Here is a 21,133-nt window from a genome sequence, read left to right as displayed (position 1 = left end):
TATAGATGAAAGAATAGGGATCAAGGAAAACCAGATCATCTTCTCAGGTTACAGAATAATCAAATTCAAGATTTAAGAAATTCAGTAATTGAAAAAGCAGTATGCTTATGCTTATTAGTAATAGTAATACCACAATCTCTGTCAATTCTACTTTCGCTTCAACCTGTAGCAGTTATCAACAAAACATCTTCTCTCTCTCCTCCCCTTCCAACATTTCATTCCCTCCTTCCCCTCTCTGCTTCTCTTCTCTCTGTGCCTCTGGTAAGCGCTGACTTTTTTCCTCTGTATCTTCCGTTCTCTGCCTTTTCTGGACTCAATTTTGCCTGTGTTTATCCTTCTTGTTCTGGTTTGGTGTGTGGGATTTCTTTTGTAGCGCTGAGTTTTTTTGGTAAGTAAGTATTGGTTTAGCTTCTGGGGTTTGTTTTTGTTTCTGGGTTATGTTTCGTTTTCTTGTTGACTTTTTGGAAATGGGATGATCAGGGTTTTTCTATTGTATGGTAAAAGTACAAGATTATTTGTACCTTGTAGTGGGATTTTGATTCAGCTGCTGAAAACTTCAAAAAACAATGCAGGAGCTTCTGAACTTGGTAGATGGTAGAAGATGAGAACTTGGTAGATGAGAGAGATTAGAATTCTTGATGTAATTTCTTGATGTAGGCTTTACTGCTTTTTGTTGTGACTTGATTTCCTAGGAGGAACTTGTTTCAAGCTAGTTAGTATCCAGTAAGATCTAACACCAGGATATAAGAAATAATTTATACAGATTGATTACTCAGAGTCATCAGTTCCAAGTTTTTTGGTTTAAGTATTGCTCATCATTTTTATTCAAGAACCTACTTGGTGTTTTATGAACAGAAAAAAGCCCTTTTTAGGTGAACAGAATCAAGAATTCTGGGCTCATAGAAGTAGCAGAAAGTAAGCATAGGAACTGTAAAGGGCTTCATACACAAGTGCTATGGCAAAAGAAAAGCTTTATCTAGGTGCACAGTGCTGATTGGAGATACTAAAGCTATTAAGTTTAGGCTGCGTTTGGGACAGTTCTCTATGAATTTGATGGAATGCATTTGCAAATCTACACTCAATGTAACTATGAAATAATGTAAATTATATTAGAAGATAAATATGAACTTTATTGTAAAATTGAAACAATGTATTCTAAATTCCAACAGTTTTATAGAATTTGGAATGTATTATTTTAATTTCCACACAAGATTTTTTTTTTTGACATACTAGCAAAATTTCAATCTTCTCTTAGTTGAATTGAAAGTAGATTGGCTAATGAATTTCACCATTTTGGTTTTTTTCCAAATATACTCTTAATAATTCGTTTCCTCTAGATGATGTCAAAGTGACTTAAAGAGAACTTGGGTGAGTTGACTATTTCCTAAGCTCTTGGCCAGAACTTTTAAAGCTCCACTTATCCACATAGTGCTAAAAACTGCCAATAATAAAGGTTCTTAAACTTTTAGGAGTATTGAAATTCTGTTATTTTAATTTTCTTTTGTTTCCTTTAGGACTTGTTTACATTCCCTTGCCCTCCTACATGTCTCTAATTGCTGAAAAATAGAAAACTACTGTGTGTTAGGTTCGGTTGCAGCCATGGACAATGGTGCTGGTCCAAGTTTGTTTCCGTTGCACCGCTGCAAAACCATTCACCTGGTGGGTATAAAATTTGTCTTTAAGTTTAAATGCCATGTCCATCACAGATTTGAAGCTGCTAAATATTTGGTTTGAAGGACCTTCAAGATTGCCTTGTTTCTTGGCTTTTGCTCGCAAATCAAGGCTTGGTCTTATAAAACATTACATTCAGGTGAGGCATGCACAGGGAATCCACAATGTGGAGGGAGATAAGAACTACAAAGCCTACATGTCTCCTGAATATTTTGATGCACACCTCACTCCATTGGGCTGGCAGCAGGTAAGGAACAGGTCATTTAAAGCTCCATAAGCAAAATACTCTGAGAAAAGCAAAGAGATCAACCTTGTCAAAATTAGAATCTTATGCCAGTTTGAATTGAATGTCGTAATGTTGTTGTTTCTATTGCAGGTCCATAATTTGCGTAAGCATGTCCATGCAAGTGGGCTCTCCAAGAGGATTGAATTAGTCATTACATCTCCACTAATAAGGTATTGATTTCAACATTTCTTATTTCCATTGCGTTTCGTGAATTTCTTTAGACATCACAATAGTCTAAATATTTATTCTACCCTGAGGCTTTTCTTCATTAAAGATGTGAGTCCCTGATAAATTTTTAAGAAAATTTTCTTCTTTTCTGTGTATTACTAATTGGAGAAGAAATATTTTTCCCTAAGTTGTTTGTCAGACAAGCAACTTTTTAGAGTTTTAGATGAAATTTCTTCTAGCCCCTCATGTTGTCTTGCAATTATCAGATGATTTTACATGTGAAAGTATGGTTGTTTTGACTTATAGGACATTGCAAACAGCTGTTGGAGTCTTTGGAGGTGAGGGCTACACAGACAGGATGGATGTGTTGCCCCTAATGGTTGCAAATGCAGGAAATAGTGGCCTTGCTGCAATATCAAGCCTAAACTGCCCTCCAATCATTGCTTCAGAGCTGTGTAGAGAACATTTGGTAAGGACAATAAATCTCGGTATTTCTTACCATGACATGTCCCTTTCATTAATAAGAATTGATACTGTGGATATGTCTTGGAAATGTAATAACTTACTGCATCATGTCTATAAACTGTGGTAACTACTACCGTATCCCAGTTTTCTTATCCATTGGGCATATTTGGTCATTGTAAACAATTTCTTCCATTTATAAGAATCAATGTATGTTTATTTATTGATTTCTTGGCTTTTCCTTTTGCCTATTACATTTTTTTGGATAGAATCTTTTTACTCCATATATTGCAACCAAAAGATAGGAATTCAACTAAAATTAATGCAAATGTGCGATGCTGCATTGTCATTAAATAGGCTTTTCTAAGCAATGTCAGTAGATAGACAGTACTATAGGGACAAAAATCTGGTGCTTCCCCTTATGCCCTGAATGTTTCAGATGATATCTTCCTTATTCTTTCAGTTGATTATAGCTCATGTATTTCATAGTAATAGACTGCTATCTGAAATTTCTTTACCATGACAGTTGAACCAAGAAAAATAAACATTTTTGGCTGCATTTGGTACATAACATGATTTCTAATTTTTATTTCTCATGTGCATGTATAAAGGGAGAGTATTTGGGAATGCCAAAAGACTGTACTTAAAAAATGCAGATGCTTTGAGTTATGTTAAAGTTCTGAGACATTCATTTAGAAAATTAAGTTATTACATGTTTTGATAAAGATGTTTACTGTAAAGTACGAACAATAAGTAAAAGAAGATAAATAATGAGATTAAACAAGTATCTGAATATTTTTTCCTTATACAAAGTATCTGAATGTTTTAAGAAAGTTAAGGGGGATATGCTTATTTTTGTGCTTCATAAAGTTGCTTAAGCATTTAAATAAATACATTGCTTATTATGCTCCTAGACAGCTTGAAGAACTTGAGAATAAGAAATAACTCCTCTTTTCTTTTTCCTTTATTTATTCATCAATAATCAGCAACATTTTATAGGGAAAGGAAGAAAAGAAAAAGACAAAAACTAACAAACTTCTCTAGTGGAAGGGAAAAAACAGCACAAACTAGCAGTAACCATTTTGTTATATTGCCAGGTTGTAAAAGACTGAAAAAGGAAAAATACAGAAAAATAATTCTTCACTCCCCATTAATTTAGGTTACATAAATGTTTAGTAAGCGTAGATTGGATATTAATTCGTTGAAGAGTTATTTGGAAATTCCTTTTGTTAAGATATCTGCAGTTTGTTGGTTAGTAGGAATGTGGAGTATTGTAATGGTATGATCTTCAATCTTCTCCCTGATGAAGTGCCTATCTATTTCCACGTGTTTAGTTCGATCATGATATACCAGATTTTTAGCTATACTAATTGTTACTTTATTGTCGCACTATACTTTCATTGGAGTAGTAACCAAGAATTTCATTTCCATTAGAATTCTTTTTAACCAAATTCTCACATATTCCATGAGTAAGTAATCGAAATTCAGCTTCTGCGCTATTCCGTGACACAACAAATTGTTTCTTGCTCCGCCAAGTGACTAAGTTTCCCCAAATGTAAGTATAGTACCCAGACATAAATCTTCTGTCAGTTATAGAACTCGCCCAATCAGCATCTGTATAGATTTCAATATTCATTTTCATTGTTTTTTAGAAAAATAGTCATTGTTCTGGAGTTTTCTTAAGGTATCTTAAGATCTGATATACCATATTCATATGAATATCAGTAGGTTGGTTCATAAATTGACTTGCAGTAATTACAGTAAAACTGATGTCAGGTCTAGTATGAGCAAGATATATAAGTTTGCTCACAAGTCTTTGATATTTTTTTTTATCAACCGGTTTGCCTTTTTTAAACCCAACTTTTGTAGTCGTTTCCATGGGAGTTTCTGCTGGTTTACACCCAAGCATCCCTGTTTCTTTTAGCAGGTCAAGAACATATTTTCTTTGTGACACATATATCCCATTTTTAGAACGAACAAATGTCATTCCCAGAAAATACTTGAGTGCTCTAAGATCTTTTATCTCAAACTATGTGGCAAGAAAACTTTTGAGTTTTTGAATTTCCTCTATGTTATCACTTGTTAAAATAATACCATCAACATAAACAATTAGTATAGCTTTCTTACTAGATGCACTGTTCTTGACAAATAAAGTATGATCAGATTAACATTGCTCATAGTCCATATGTTTAACTACTTTGGTAAATCTGTCAAACCAAGTTCTTAGAAATTGTTTTACACCATAGAGTGCCTTTTTGAGTTTGCATACCTTGTGAGTTTTATATGTGGCCTCAAGGTCTGGAGGAACTTTCATATATACTTCTTCTTCTAAATCTCCATTGAGAAATGCATTCTTTACATCAAGTTAACAGATAGGCTAATCAAGATTAGAGGCAAGAGAAAGTAATATCTGGATAGTGTTGTGCTTAGTCACCGGGCGAATGTCTCCTGATAGTCTATCCCGTAGGACTAAGTGAAATCTTTAGCTACTAGACGAGTTTTGTACCGATTCATACTTCCATCAGGATTGTGTTTTACAGTAAATACCCATTTGCACCCAACTTTATGTTTTCCCGGTAGAAGTTCTGTCAGTTCCCAAGTCTTGTTCTTTTCAAGGACCCTAATCTCTTCTTAAATAACATCTTTCCACATTGGCAATGCAATAGCTTCATGAATGGTTTTAGGTTCAGTAGGGCTGCCATCAAATTTGCTTACATATGCATGATATTTTGAGGACAAGTTGCTGAATGAAATGTAATCCTGTATAGAGTGTTTAGTACAAGATCGAGTTCCTTTCCGCAAAGTAATTGGTAACTCAGTATCATGATCAGTAGCGGTAACCATATCAGAAATTGTGCTTGAAAACTCATTACTTGATGTGTTTTTACTGCTTGGAACTGGAATAGACTCATGCCAATGTGTAGTTGGTTCAAAATCTTTATTAATTGGAGTTTTGTGTCTCCTAATATAGACACGTAACTCTTTGTTGATAGTAGTAGGTATAGGTTCAGGTTCAAACTCGTTGATACTGGTTTCAGGAAAATTTAATGAGGACTCGGGAATAGTGAGGAGAGAAAAAGTGAGAGGTGGTGTACTTATATCCCATACTTGATATTCCTGAGGATTCTCCTCCTGAATATCAGTAGTGGGATAGAAGGACTGGTTTTCAAATAAAGTGACATTCATAGTGTTGTAGAAACGACGAATCTTGGGACAAAAACATTTGTATCCTTTTTGACTTGGTGAATATCCAACAAAAACACATTTAATGGCCCGTGGGTCAAGTTTACCCCTGAGGTGGGTATGAACATGAACATAGGCGGAACAATCAAAAACTTTATAGGGAAGGGTATGAAAAATATGAGATTGCGGAAAGGCCCTGAGGAGAATATCATAGGGTGTTCGAAATGAGAGAGTTCAGGAGGGCATACGGTTTATCAAGTATGTAGCGGTGAGAACAGCCTCTTCCCAAAGAAATTTTGGAATGTGGGTAGTGAATATGATTGATCGGGCTACTTCAAAAATGTGTCTATTTTTTCGTTCAACTATGCCATTTTGTTGTGGAGTATTGACACAGGAACTTTGATGGATAATGTCGTGGTCAGAAAAATATTGGCTCAAAGTAGTTTCAAAGTATTCACTCCCATTGTTTGACCTCACTACTTGAATGTTGGTGTGAAATTGATTTTGAATCATAATGTGAAAGTTTTTAAAAATCTGTTCAACTTCAGATTTTTCTTTCATGAAAAAAATGCAGGTAATTATAATGTGATCATCAATAAAAGATACAAAGTATTTTGTTTTGGTAATATTAATGACCCAAGAGGGACCCCATACATTATTATGAATTAATGAAAAAGATTTTGTGGGTTTGTAAACAGAACTGGGAAATGAATTTCAAATATGTTTGGACAACTGACACACTTCACATTGAAAGGAAGTTGGATTTTCATTTCGAAACAAAGCAGGAAATAGTTTTTTCAAGTACACGAAGTTATAATGTCCTAAACGGTAATGCCATAACATGATAGGACATTCCATATTTAAGTTGTTTACATATTCAAAATTAGTACATACTGCATGATGAGTTTGTCTGTTAAGAGAAGAGTTGTCAACTTGCAGTAGATAAATACCCGAATCCATACTAGCATTGTCAATCGTCATCCCCGAGTCCAAGTCTTGAAATTCACACAGTTTAAAGTTAAATATAGCCACACAATTCAAGTTCTGTGATAATTTACTTACTGACAGGAGATTGCAATCCAAATTTGGAACATATAGCACAAAGTACAAAATTAACTTGGGTGTCAGTGCAATTATTCCTGTTCCTTTGACCTGGGAGGTAGAGCCATCAGCAATTTTAACTGAAAATTTACTTATGCACTTACTATATTCCTTGAATAGTGAGATATCCCCAATCATATGATCGGAAGCACCTGAGTCAATAATCCATATTCTCTTTTTTGTGGAATAAGTTGAGAAACCAGAAAAATTACCTTTATGAGCTGTAAAAGCATTACTGAGAACCATATTAGGTGAAAACAATTTTGGAGGAGGCTGATTTGTTCAGGACTAAATTAAGGACTTTCAGTAGAAACGGCTGCAGTGGATCCCTCATCTGTTGAGATAAAATTGCCCCGATGAATTTTCTCCATTTCCTGCTTCGGTGTTTTTTTCTTCTCAGCCGATTCCTTCTCAGCTGGTTTCCCGTGAAGTTTCCAGCATCTTCCACGAACGTGTTCCGGCCTTTTATAGTATTCACATCATGACCGTCTCTTTCGCTCAGTTACCCGACTTGTGAGAACAGTACTAGTCTCGGGTGAGAGAGATATGCTTTCAGTAGGGTTAGGATTGAGTTGCGAGTTACCAATCATCACTTTCTTCCTCCTTTCTTCGCGTCGCACCTCAGAGAACACCTCTTTGATGTTCGGGAAAGATTTGGTTCCAAGGATGCGTCCTCTTATCTCGTCAAGGTTTTTGTTCAGTCCGAAAAGAAACTTGAAGATTCGTCTCTGTTCCACGATGCTTCGGAATCTCCTGGTATCCTCTGGGCAACTCCAAGCATGTTCATCAAAAACATCAAGTTGCTGCCATTTTCGAGTAAGAAAATTGTAATATTGAGTTACTGTTTTTTCTTCTTGGCGCAGGTCGTGAAGGCTTACTTTGATTTCGAAGATGGCAGAAGTGTTGTTGCGAGTGGAGTAGAACTCACGAGTTACGACCCAGATATCGTGCGTAGTCTCATAAAAGAGGAAATTTTCACCAATCTCAGTGGTCATTAAGTTCACCAACCAAGACATAACAAGATTGTTCTCAACTTTCCATATCCGAGCATTTGGATCGTTCTTAGAAGGAGGTGAAAGTTCTCCAGTGAGATACTCATCTCGGCCTTTTCCTCGGATGAACATCAACACCGAGGACGACTATTAAAGATAGTTACTGCCATTTACTCGATGGCCAGTAACAAAAGATGGAGGCTGATCAGCAAGAGCATGGCGGACAGGCACCGGAAGGTGAAAGCTCAAAAGAACTTCGAGCAGAGAAGGGATATGTTCATCCATTGCCTATTGAATGCAAGAGGGATGCTAAAAAATTTGGATCAAGCTTGCTCTGATACCATGAAGAACTTGAGAATAAGAAATAGCTCTTCTTTTCTTTTCTCTTTATTTATTCATCGATAATCAGCAACATTTTATAGGGATAGGAAAAAAAGAAAAAGATAAAAACTAACAAACTTCTCTGGTGGAAGGGAAAAAACAGCACAACCTGCCAGTAATTATGTTGTTATATTATCAGGTTGTAAAAGACTGAAAAAGAAAAAATACAAAAAAATAATTCTACACAGCTAATTTTGAGCAGAGTGCTTTAAGCTGTTTATAAGTTTCAAATAAATACTGACCAAACACCCTCATAATTACATGCATATATAGGTACATAGGTAAGAATATTCTTGTGTATGTTTGCTGATATATATATGTATATATATATATATATAGAAGTACATATTACATGTATATATCTCAATGTATTTATTCGTGCATGTACACTATTCATTTCTTTTTTTTTCGAAATAAGCATATACACTATACATATATGTATTTATGTGTATAAATAGACATATGGTTACGTGTGATTATGTATATATTCCTATATGTATATATAATACTTGAATATAAACAGATCAATTTTCTAAATACTAAAATTAGCTTATGATTATTTTTAAAGTAATGCCACATATATATATATGAAATAGTAGAAGAAAACATGTGAGACAGTCGGAAAAACAAAAATTAGAATATGTTTGCAAGTATCAAATGGAGCATTCTTTTCAACGGAAAGGGCTGAAGTTCTCATCATTTATGGGTAGAACAGCTAGTAGTTCAAAACCAGTAATCTCTTATGAATCAGTTATATATTAGTGTCCTGGGAAGGTTAAAGTATTTTATATATCTGAGCTTTTTAAGGGATTATCTGCAGAAGTTGTAACACCCACTAATTTTGTCATTTTTATTATTATTTTTATTAATTTTTAATTTATTTTATTTAGTTTATTTTATAATTTTTGAATTTTAATTGATTTATTTAATTTAATTTAATTTAATTTAATAAAATTAAAAATAATAATAATGATAAAATTGGGTAAAAATATTATTTGGATTTAATTGAAATTGATTTTGGAAAAAATGGGTGAAAATTTGGATTCTGGGGGTATTTTTGAAAAAAAAAATCGGAAACCGGAGGTCAAAACGCAATTTAGAAAAATTGTACCCCGTCAGCGCCACGTCAGCAGCCACGTCAGCGGCCCAGTCAGCAGCCCTGGCCAACCAGGACCTGCCGCGTGGTAAGGCCACGCCGACCCGGGAACGGGCCACGTGAGCGATCCGCGTGCGCACGATCGGACGGCCCAGATGCGTCCCCGCGCGCACGGACGGCCCAGATCAAGCGTGCGCACGGACGGCCCAGATGCATGCGCACGGACGGCCCAGATTCAATTAAGTACGGACGGCCCAGATTTAATCGCGATGGACGGCCCATATTTAATCCAAATTAAATTGCGATCGAACGGTTCAGATTAAATCAAGATGGACGGCTGTGATTAAAAGGCAAAGGGTATAAATAAACCCCCCACACCTGACCACAAAAACCGTAGCCGCCAGCCCTCGCCGGAGAAGACGAACCAGACGCCGGAGGAGCCAACCGCCGCCGCACCGGGGAGTTTTCCGACCGCCGATCGAGGTAAATTTCATACTCCCCGCTCGTTTTTCAATGCTGAGTTCCTCTGTGGCCAAATCGGAGCCAAACTCCCGGCCAAACGGCCGGAAAACACGGCCGAAACTCAATGGCGCCGCCGCGCCCCTCGGTTTTTGCCTCCGATGAGGCCCTTCCCGGCCTCCGTTTGATACAATTTTTATATCACCGTGATCACTATTCTTTTCTCTATAGGTTGATCGGAGCCAAATCCACCAAAACACGAACCTCGCCGGAGAGCCGCCGCACCCGAGAGCACCGCCGCCGGTAAGCTTTGGTTTTTCGTAATTTTTTTGCCCCCCGAGGGCCCTAGGGTTGTTTTATCGCAGGGACCGATGTAAGTGTGGCCGAATTCGGCCGAAAACGGCCAACCCGAGGCGAATCGCCGTCGCCGGAGCACGGCGGAGCCGCCGTGCCGGAATTGCGATATTGGCCGAAAGGGGCCCCGGGTCTAATTTGGAATTTTTGGGACACGTGCAGGTACCAGTAGTGCGTTTCAGTTCCCCAAGAAAAAATTAGGGAAAATTAGGGACAGCCTGTAGGCGCACTGTAGAGCCGTAATCAGACTCCGAAAACAAGTAAGGATTACTCACCCTATTTCCTATCACGGTATTAAAGTGCAATAAATGATAAAATGGTATTTCATGAATCAATAGCTGTGTGAAATTGTTTAAGGTTGCTAATGGAGCCCGAGTTTAGTGTATTTGTCGGTCAGTTGTTGTTTGGCCTATTTTACAGTTTTTAAATGCAGTATGAGGTCTGATGTTTTCATTTCATAGTTTCGTGTGTATATATCACTATTTTATTGATTATGGGTTGAATGACTGAGAATCCGATATTGTATGTTGTCTTATTTGGCATAAATTACTGGTTTGCTTGTTTGTGTGTGATTTGATGATGCTGACTGAGGAAAAAGGGAAATGAAAGGTTATGTAAATTGATAATTGTATAATGTGGTCAGCCTGACTAGATATCCTGGGAGATGGTGGACGGACTGGGTCCGTAGGGAACCCTACCGGGACTGTGGTCTCTCATACCGGATGGAGTATGGAGACCTTATGTGTTTTGGCGCCCATACCGGACGGGGTATGAGGACGGCCCTGGAATCTGATTACAAGTGTTAAGGGTTCACGGGTAGCGGGACCTCTATGGATCCCCATGGATACTAGTAGGCTGGTAAAAGATGAATTATGCTGTTTAAAGATTGAAATGCAAACGCGTGATAAATGTTGTATTATAAAGTCTATGTGATAACGTGATGATAATAATGTTATTGGTCTTTCGTATGTTGTTTTATGAACTTCACCGAGGTAAGTGGATAGTAAAGGATTTTATTATTGATAAAAGAATTTGTTGTAAATTATGCTTCATTGGTTTTTTTGTGTTTTTTACCCACCTTTACCTCCGTGACAGTGAGATAGTGTGATGTCTTTACTGGGCTGGTGTAGCTCATTCCTTATTTAATCATTTCAGATCAGGAAGACATTGTTTCCGAGCCCCTTCCGCAGGAAGACGGCGAAGGGGACGCCTGAAGACTCCGTAGTTATATTTATAGCTTTTATTTTCGAGTTTCTCTTTTAGTTAGTTTGTTCTTTTATTTTTTGAGCACGTTTTTGGCTTTAGTGTAAGGGATGTTAATCAAAATTTTTATTACGCTTCCGCATTTGACATTTTTAATACACATATTTCATCTTAAAATTCCGGGGCCGTTATAGTTGGTATTAGAGCCGCATTTCCTCGGACCCATCTCTTACACAATAGTGCCTTAGAGAAATACTCACCGATAGATCATTACTCAACCATTCCTTGTGAATGCAGGTACACGGAAATGAGGAGAGGAAGACCCTCACTAAACCGAGCGGCCCAAGATAACTCGCTTTGGGAGGATTTAGACAGACTATTTGAGATGGTGGAAGCTCTCGTAGCTGCCCAGCAAAGGCGAGATGAGAGAAGGGAGTTACCCGAACCTCCTCCGCTATCGCAGGTTGAGCCCCCGCTACAGCAGGCTGACCCCGAGCCACCCCGGCAGGAGCCTGCGCTTCCACAGTCCCACCCGGCACCACAGCCGCGGTACGACCCGATACCACAGCCACGGTACCACCAGGCACCGCCACAGCACATTCCAGTACCCCCACCACATCAGCAGGTGCCACCATAGGTCCCCCCAGTTCACCCTCAGCCGACCCCAGTCCCTCTACCTCAGGACCCCACTCCTTCCTTGATCGACCCCGGCTTCATAGAGAGGTACAGAAGACTGAACCCTTCTACTTTTGCAGGGGGATCCTCTTTTGAAGAGGCCCAATACTGGCTGGCAGAGACTGAGAGAGCTTTCGAGACCTTGGGAGTAGTTCCTGAGCAGAGAGCTGCCATTGCCTCCTACATGCTGGTAGGGGAAGCAGTATGCTGGTGGGAGCTCAAGCGGACCACCCTGCCTACACCAGCTACTTGGGAGCAGTTCTTAGCGGTCTTCCACGCAGAGTATCTCCCTAAACACATCAGACACCTAAAGGAAATGGAGTTTGCTCAATTGGTCCAGGGAAACATGACAGTGTCGGAGTATGCCGTAAGTTCTTGGAGCTGGGCCGATATGCCCCGGAGACATTGATGGATGAGGGCCGAAAGGCCAGGAAATTCCAGTGGGGTCTCCGCCCGGAGATCAGACAACATTTACTGGTAATGGAGCTCGAGACATATTCAGCAATCCTAGCAAAGGCGCAGATCATAGAAAGGAGCTTCGACACCCACCCTCAGCTAACGGGGAGTTCCCGACCTTCAGCCCCGCTCCGCAGGCCAGCACCTACCGCGCCTGTCCAACCCAGTAAGAGGCCCCGACCCGCCATCCAGGCCCCTCCTCAGGCTACGGGGGCAGCACGTGGGAAGATCTGCCAACACTGCGGCAAGGATCACGGGGACCGACCCTGCTACCGCCTCAGCAACACCTGTCGCATATGCGGCAGTGCCCAGCACTATGCAAGGGAATGCCCGAGGAACCAGAATCAAAGAAGGCCTCCAATCCATGGCAGAGTTTACAACCTTACCCAGAAGGATGCCGACGCAAACCCGGACGTGGTACATGGTATGTATACTATATCTGGCCACATTGCTCATGTTTTGTTTGACACTGGTGCATCAAATTCTTTTGTTTCACATGTTCTTGCTTCCAAAATTTGTGTATCACCTGATAGACTTAATTCATTGTTGCTTGTATCTACCGCTGGGGGGGAAACATTGCTAGGAGAGGTTATCTACAGGGCATGTGCCGTGGAGATAGCAGATAGGAAACTGAGGGTAGACCTGATAGGGTTAGACACGGGGGATTTTGATGTAATCCTAGGAATGGATTGGCTAGCGGCGTATCACGCCACCATAGACTGTTTTAACAAAAAGGTTGTATTTAATCCTCCCAACGAGGAGCCATTTACAAGTTAATAAAATCATTCAGTACTGATTTTCCCTGATGACAAGTTTTCTTAATTCCCAGTGCCTTAATCTTGTATTTTCTCTAACTAGGTAAACCCAAGAAAGAAGTTTGTATCCAAGAGATTCCAGTAGTCCGAGACTTTCCAGACATATTTCCGGATGAACTGCCCGGTCTACCAGTGGACAGAGAGGTCGAGTTCACCATAGACTTACAGCCAGGTACCCAGCCCATCTCTGTTGCTCCTTACCGAATGAGTCGCATTGAGATGGAAGAACTAAGAAAACAGATCACTGAATTACAAGACAGTGGTTTCATTAGACACAGCGTTTCCCCTTGGGGTGCCGGAGTTACTTTTGCAAGGAAGGGAGATGGAACGTTGAGACTGTGCATTGATTACAGAGGGATAAACAAGGTAACAATTAAAAACAAATATCCTCTTCCCCGGATTGATGACCTTTTCGATCAGTTGCAGGGTGCACAGGTCTTTTCTAAAATAGATCTACGATCAGGTTACCATCAGGTAAAGATATGAACAGAAGACATCCCCAAGACGGCATTCCGAACCAGGTACAGACACTATGAGTTCCTGGTCATGCCGTTTGGGCTAACCAACGCCCCGGCCATCTTTATGGATCTAATGAACAGGATCTTCAGAGAGTTCTTGGATCAATTTGTCATCGTATTCATCGATAATATCTTAGTCTTACAGGTCCTCAAGGAAAAGAAGTTGTATGCAAAGTTGAGCAAGTGTAGATTCTGGCTTGAGCAAACCGCCTTCCTGGGACGTTATATCGAAGGAAGGGGTATCAGTGAACCCCGAAAATGTTGAAGCGGTACTTGGTTGGGAAAGGTTGACAACAGTTAAGGAAATTCGCAGCTTTCTGGGGATGGCAGGTTATTACCGCCGGTTCGTCGAAGGGTTCTCTAGCCTAGCAGCTCCTCTAACCCGACTCACAAAGAAGAATGCAAAGTTTGAATGGAATGAGTACTGCGAAAGGAGTTTTTCAGAATTGAAGAAGCGACTGACTACTGCACCCGTGCTGGCTCTACCGAGTGGATCAAGAGGGTATACAGTTTATAGTGATGCCTCCTATCTGGGTCTGAGTTGTGTCCTGATGCAGCATGAAAAGGTTATAACATATGGGTCCAGACAGCTAAAGAATCATGAGAAGAACTATCCTACCCATGACTTGGAGCTTGCCGCAATCATACACATCTTGAAAACCTGGCGCCATTATTTGTATGGAGAGACCTTTCAGATCTATACCGATTATAAGAGTTTGAAGCACATCTTCACTCAGAAGGATCTCAACATGCGTCAGAGAAGGTGGATGGAACTCCTCAAGGACTATAATTGTGATATCCTATACCATCCAGGTAAGGGCAACGTGGTAGCCGATGCCCTCAGCAAGAAAAGTGCAGGCACCCTAGCCCATTTGATGGTTTCAGAATGCAGGTCAATTGGGGCCACGCAACAGGTTCGACTGCGAGATCTGAAGAGGGCCACATGTTTGGGCCGCCTAGCAGTCCAACCCGAGTTAATCCAAAGAATAAAGGAAGCCCAGTCAGTCGATCCCGCCCTAGTAACCCGCAAGAAGGATGCAGAACAGGGAGTGAGTTCAGAATTCCAGATCTCTGCCGACGGATTGATTCGTTTCAAGGACAGAGTGTGTGTCCTAGACGACAGTGAGTTAAAAAGAGACATCATGACGGAGTCCCATAGTTCAAAGTTTGCCATGCATCTAGGAAGTACCAAAATGTACCAAACTATGCGACCTCGGTTCTGGTGGAATGGGATGAAGAGAGATATAGCTGACTTTGTATCTAAGTGCTTGGTATGTCAGAAGGTCAAAGCAGAACATCAACGCCCAGGTAGGTTACTTCGGCCTTTACCGATTCCAGAGTGGAAGTGGGAACATATCACCATGGACTTCGTATCGGGACTACCCAAGGCACGATCAGGACATGATGCTATATGGGTAATTGTTGACCGACTCACTAAGTCTTCCCACTTCCTGGCCATCAGAATGACTGATTCCTTGGACAAGTTGGCAAGAATGTATATCCGGGAGATAGTCAGATTGCATGGAGTCGCAGTGACAGTGGTATCCGACAGAGACCCCAGATTCACTTCTCGGTTTTGGAATAGCTTCCAGCAAGCTATGGGAACAAAGCTGTCCTTCAGCACTGCTTTCCATCCTCAGACCGATGGACAATCAGAAAAAACAATTCGTACACTGGAAGATATGCTCCGAGCTTGTGCCCTTGACTCTGGGGGCCATTGGGACGACCATTTACCCCTGATAGAGTTTGCCTACAACAACAGCTATCAAGCGAGCATTGGCATGGCTCTGTATGAGGCGTTATATGGACGCCCATGCAGGTCACCGATTTGTTGGGAGGAAGTGGGTGACAGAAGATTGTTCGGTTCGGAGTTGGTAGAGGAGACCACTTCGAAGATAGCTAAAATCAAAAAGAACATTCAGACAGCCCAGAGTAGACAGAAGAGTTATGTAGACACCCGGAGGAAGGATCTAGCGTTTGAAAAAGGCGACCGAGTGTTTCTTAAGGTCACTCCTTTTAAGGGGATCAGTAGGTTCGGCAGGAGGGGGAAACTGAACCCCCGATTTATTGGGCCGTTTGAAATCCTAGACAGGGTTGGTACTGTTGCCTACAGACTAGCACTGCCTCCAGAGCTCTCCAGAGTCCACAACGTGTTGCACGTATCCATGCTACGTAAGTACAACCCTGACCCTTCTCATATCTTGACTCATGAACTGCTTCCACTCCAAGTGGACTTGTCTTATGAAGAAGTACCCGTTGGTATCACGGACCGACAGAGTAGGATACTCCGCAACAGGGAAATATCATTTGTAAAGGTCATGTGGCAGAACCACACGCCCAGAGAGGCTACCTGGGAGCTAGAATCAGACTTTACAGCCCAATATCTCCATTTGTTCGACCAAGAGTAAGAGGCAAATTTGGGGGATCAAATTTCTTTAAGGGGGGGAGAGTTGTAACACCCACTAATTTTGTCATTTTTATTATTTTTTTTATTAATTTTTAATTTATTTTATTTAGTTTATTTTATAATTTTTGAATTTTAATTGATTTATTTAATTTAATTTAATTTAATTTAATAAAACTAAAAATAATAATAATGATAAAATTGGGTAAAAATATTATTTGGATTTAATTGAAATTGATTTTGGGAAAAATGGGTGAAAATTTGGATTCTGGGGGTATTTTTGAAAAGAAAATCGGAAACCGGGGGTCAAAACGCAATTTAGAAAAATTGTGCCCTGTCAGCGCCACGTCAGCAGCCACGTCAGCGGCCCAGTTAGCAGCCCTGGCCAACCAGGACCTGCCGCGTGGCAAGGCCACGCCGACCCGGGAACGGGCCACGTGGGCGATCCGAGTGCGCGTGATCGGACGGCCCAGATGCGTCCCCGCGCGCACGGACGGCCCAGATTCAATCAAGTACGGACGGCCCAAATTTAATCGCGATGGACAGCACAGATTTAATCCAAATTAAATCGCGATCGAACGGCCCAGATTAAATCAAGATGGACGGCTGCGATTAAAAGGCAAAGGGTATAAATAAACCCCCCACACCTGACCACAAAAACCCTAGCCGCCAGCCCTCGCCGGAGAAGACGAACCAGACGCCAGAGGAGCCGGCCACCGCCACCCGCCGTCGCATCGGGGAGTTTTTCGACCGCCGATCGAGGTAAATTTCATACCCCCGGCTCGTTTTTCAATGCTGAGTTCCCCTGTGGCCAAATCGAAGCCAAACTCCCGGCCAAACGGCCGGAAAACACAGCCGAAACTCAGCGGTGCTGCCGCGCCCCTCCTCGGTTTTTGCCTCCGATGAGGCCCTTCCCGGCCTCCGTTTGATACAATTTTTATATCACTGTGATCACCATTCTTTTCTCTACAGGTTGATCGGAGCCAAATCACCAAAACACGAACCTCGCCGAAGAGCCGCCGCCGGTAAGCTTCGGTTTTTCGTAATTTTTTTGCCCCCCGAGGGCCCTAGGGTTGTTTTATCGCAGGGACTGATGTAAGTGTGGCCGAATTTGGCCGAAAACGGCCAACCCGAGGCGAATCGCCGTCGCCGGAGCACGGCGGAGCCGCCATGCCGGAATTGCGATATTGGCCGAAAGGGGTGCTGGGTCTAATTTGGGATTTTTTGGGACACGTGCAGGTACCAGTAGTGCGTTTCAGTTCCCCGAAAAAAATTCAGGGAAAATTAGGGATAGCCTGTAGGCACACTATAGAGCCGTAATCAGACCCCGAAAACAAGTAAGGATTCCTCACCCTATTTCCTATCACGGTATTAAAGTGCAATAAATGATAAAATGGTATTTCATGAATCAATAGCTGTGTGAAATTGTTTAAGGTTGCTAATGGAGCTCGAGTTTAGTGTATTTGTCGGTCAGTTGTTGTTTGGCCTATTTTACAGTTTTTAAATGCAGTATGAGGTCTGATGTTTTCATTTCATAGTTTCGTGTGCATATATCACTGTTTTATTGATTATGGGTTGAATGACTGAGAACCCGATATTGTATGTTGTCTTGTTTGGCATAAATTACTGGTTTGCTTGTTTGTGTGTGATTTGATGATGCTGACTGAGGAAAAAGGGAAATGAAAGGTTATGTAAATTGATAATTGTATAATGTGGTCAGCCTGACTAGATATCCTGGGAGATGGTGGACGGATCGGGTCCGTAAGGAACCCTACCGGGATTGTGGTCTCTCATACCGGACGGGGTATGGAGACCTTATGTGTTTTGGCGCCCATACCGGACGGGGTATTGAGGTTTATAGTTTTGGCGCTCATACCAGACGGGGTATGGGAACGGCTCTGGAATCTGATTACAAGTGTTAAGGGTTCACGGGTAGCGGGACCCCTATGGATCCCCATGGATACTAGTAGGCTGGTAAAAGATGAATTATGTTGTTTAAAGATTGAAATGCAAACGCGTGATAAATGTTGTATTATAAAGTCTATGTGATAACGTGATGATGATAATGTTATTGGTCTTTCGTATGTTGTTTTATGAACTTCACCGAGGTAAGTGGATAATAAATGATTTTATTATTGATAAAAGAATTTGTTGTAAATTATGCTCCATTGATCTTTTTTGTGTTTTCTACCTATCTTTACCTCCGTGACGGTGAGATAGTGTGATGTCTTTACTGGGCTGGTGTAGTTCATTCCTTATTTAATTATTTCAGATCAGGAAGACATTGTTCCCGAGCCCGTTCCGCATGAAGACGGCGAAGGGGATGCCTGAAGACTCCGTAGTTATATTTATAGCTTTTATTTTCGAGTTTCTGTTTTAGTTAGTTTGTTCTTTTATACTTTGAGTACATTTTTGGCTTTAGTGTAAGGGATGTTAATCAAAATTTTTATTACGCTTCCGCATTTGACCTTTTTAATACACATATTTCATCTCAAAATTCCGGGGCCGTTATAGAAGTATACAGACCTGCTGCAGTCCTGATGCGTCTAGCTTGGGCTCACTGCCTGCTTGATTGGAAAAATTATTCCTGTGTGATTTATTGTAATGCGAGGATGGCTTAGGGTTCACTTTCGTTGCTTCTTCCCTGCAAAAGGGAGCTGCCTGAACTTAAAGATAAAATATTGATGCCTGCTATCTTATTTAGTGATTTATTTCCTCGAGAGTAAATTGAAGATTATTTGTTTATGTTGGTTCTTTCTTTGATACACACATTAAGCAACTCATGATGGCTGTATTATACTTGTGGTTGCAGGGAGTCCATCCATGTGATAGAAGAAGAAATATCAGTGAATATCAGTTTCTTTTTCCTGCAATTGATTTTTCACTGGCAAGTAATTAAATATCTAAGATGCACCTCGAAATGATTCTCTGTTACTTAGATATAGACTGCTGATCTCTTGTAGGTGTTTATTGAATAACTTCAAGTTTATTTTCAGATAGAAAGTGATGAGGACACAATGTGGATGGCAAATGTTAGAGAGACAAACGAAGAACTTGCAGCTAGGGGATTGAAGTTTATGAATTGGTGAGTCCCATGCCTATGGTCTTGGTTTAGGTTTGTATCAAAACCTTAAACCTTCTTAAAATTTAATAAAATCGGATATGAGGATGTTTCTATAGGTTGCTTGGGCTTTCGACCTCAAGAATGTTAACCTAAACATCATATTGGATTGCAATTTCTTGTATTTATGCATTCTGGGCGAAAAGCAACATGCTCTCATCAGCGTTGACAAGATCATTATGTAATTTCCTCCATCGTAATGTAGGATTCAATTTTTTTTGTTTTCCAAAAATCCTATATTTTTTTTCAAGTTCAAGATCCTACCAGTAAGCAGAGTGAATATCCATGGAAAGTTTCTGCTTTCATCCTAACTGACTTGTATGTTGGGTCATTCTTCTTCTCCTTCTATCTGAGACCATTCTGTGAAATATTTTTCTACAAGTATGAGTGGCTATGAGAATTGAGTCTTCCTAATCCACTTACAGGTTATGGACAAGAAAAGAGAAGGAGATAGCAGTTGTTACTCACAGTGGATTCTTGTTCCACACGTTAAATGCATTTGGAAATGACTGTCATCCAGTTGTGAAGAAAGAAATATGCAAACAGTACGCATCAATAATGCCCAAATTTTACTTATTAAAATATCTTGATTTGCATTCTTCAACCACCTGCAGGTTATGGATGATCTGTCTCTTGACAATTCCCCCAATCTTAATTGTGAGATATAATGGAAGCCTTTTTTCCCTATAGCAAAATAGTGCACACATTTCTTTCCAGCATTAGTTTTTGCTTTTTCTGTTTTTTTGTTTTTGTCATTTTTGAAATTGCTTGAGATACTGCTGCCAAAAACTCTATTGTGCTCATCCTTTGTCCTAAGTAATGTTTCTGGGCCTGAAAGAGAAATTGACTCACTAGCACACATCTCGTTGTTGTAACACTTATCACTATATTCCAAGCCAAGAACTTTTGTAAAATTCACATGAAAATATCTAAATTTAATGAAAATATCTAAATTTAACTTCAATAAAGTAAAAATTTTATCTAAAACGATGAGAATTAAGTTCGTAGGAAAATTCTAAGTTTGATTTGTCCTGAACATGGTCTAAAGGTATTTTGAAATCTAATTTGTGTTTGATAATACAATCTTACTATGTATTATCTTTCAGTTTCGCAAATTGTGAGCTGCGGTCAATGATCATTGTCGATAGAAGGCAAGTTTGCCCTCTGCTCATCAAATGCTACTGATATCACATTGGAGCTTGTTTAGGATAATTACACACTTCCTTTTATCTGCAGCATGATGGGGTCAGATCCCTCGACAACTAATTATCCTGGAAAGATCCCTGCTGAGCTTGATCTTCCCAGTGATGTTGCAGACAAGAAGCTCCATGAGGAGGGAGAGTCCAATACAAATTTTACCGTCTGACTTAGAACATTATAATATTCATCATTTAGTGTGGGAAGGTGGGGATTTCTGCTTGCAGTATTTATCCTGGGATTTCTACCCATTCTAAGATCTATGATTCATATTTGCATACCATGTTGTATTGTGATATTCAGTGACTAAAGCACCATCCTATTTTTTATAGCAAGCTAGGTGCATTTTGATGTGTACAAACAATGATATAGAAATTGTTTGGAGTTGAAACAAAGTGGAAAACGTTGCAGAATTGTATTGGACACTCACAACAGAGTATCCTGTCCATCTTCAGGTTCCATCTGCAAATTTATCCAAGAGGTATTCTTAGATGTGGTGTCCCATTTCAGTAGCATTTTCATAGATCTATAAAACAAGTTTGTGAATTTTACTAATAACTCATATTTTTCTCTTCCAATAATAATAAAAAC

The 21,133-nt window shown here is 40.2% G+C and overlaps 1 protein-coding gene across 8 annotated transcripts; it reads left to right on the top strand.

Moving 5' to 3' along the window:
• Positions 1 to 21,034, top strand: LOC110819002 (Phosphoglycerate mutase family protein). 8 transcript variants are annotated; one of them, XM_088222573.1, is made up of 11 exons: positions 122 to 261; positions 1,338 to 1,453; positions 1,586 to 1,659; positions 1,811 to 1,918; positions 2,048 to 2,127; positions 2,432 to 2,594; positions 19,037 to 19,111; positions 19,221 to 19,309; positions 19,771 to 19,890; positions 20,452 to 20,496; positions 20,582 to 20,955. In XM_088222573.1, the coding sequence occupies exons 3-11, from the start codon at positions 1,600 to 1,602 to the stop codon at positions 20,709 to 20,711; spliced, it is 870 nt and encodes a 289-aa protein (XP_088078699.1). In that variant the 5' UTR covers positions 122 to 261; positions 1,338 to 1,453; positions 1,586 to 1,599; the 3' UTR covers positions 20,712 to 20,955. The 8 variants fall into 8 exon arrangements, with proteins under 8 accessions (XP_088078698.1, XP_088078697.1, XP_088078695.1 ...); XM_088222569.1 differs by lacking the exon at positions 1,338 to 1,453 and having other exon boundaries at positions 4 to 261; positions 1,568 to 1,659; positions 19,037 to 19,115; positions 19,225 to 19,309; positions 20,582 to 21,034; XM_088222568.1 differs by lacking the exon at positions 1,338 to 1,453 and having other exon boundaries at positions 5 to 261; positions 1,568 to 1,659.
• The last annotated feature ends 99 nt before the right edge of the window (positions 21,035 to 21,133 follow it).

Source organism: Carica papaya, chromosome 6 (assembly GCF_054855325.1).
Source record: "Carica papaya isolate Zhongbai chromosome 6, ASM5485532v1, whole genome shotgun sequence".
Taxonomy (NCBI): Eukaryota; Viridiplantae; Streptophyta; class Magnoliopsida; order Brassicales; family Caricaceae; genus Carica; species Carica papaya.
The sequence above is the reverse complement of the archived record's forward strand: the minus strand, read 5'-3'. Positions and strand labels throughout refer to the sequence as shown.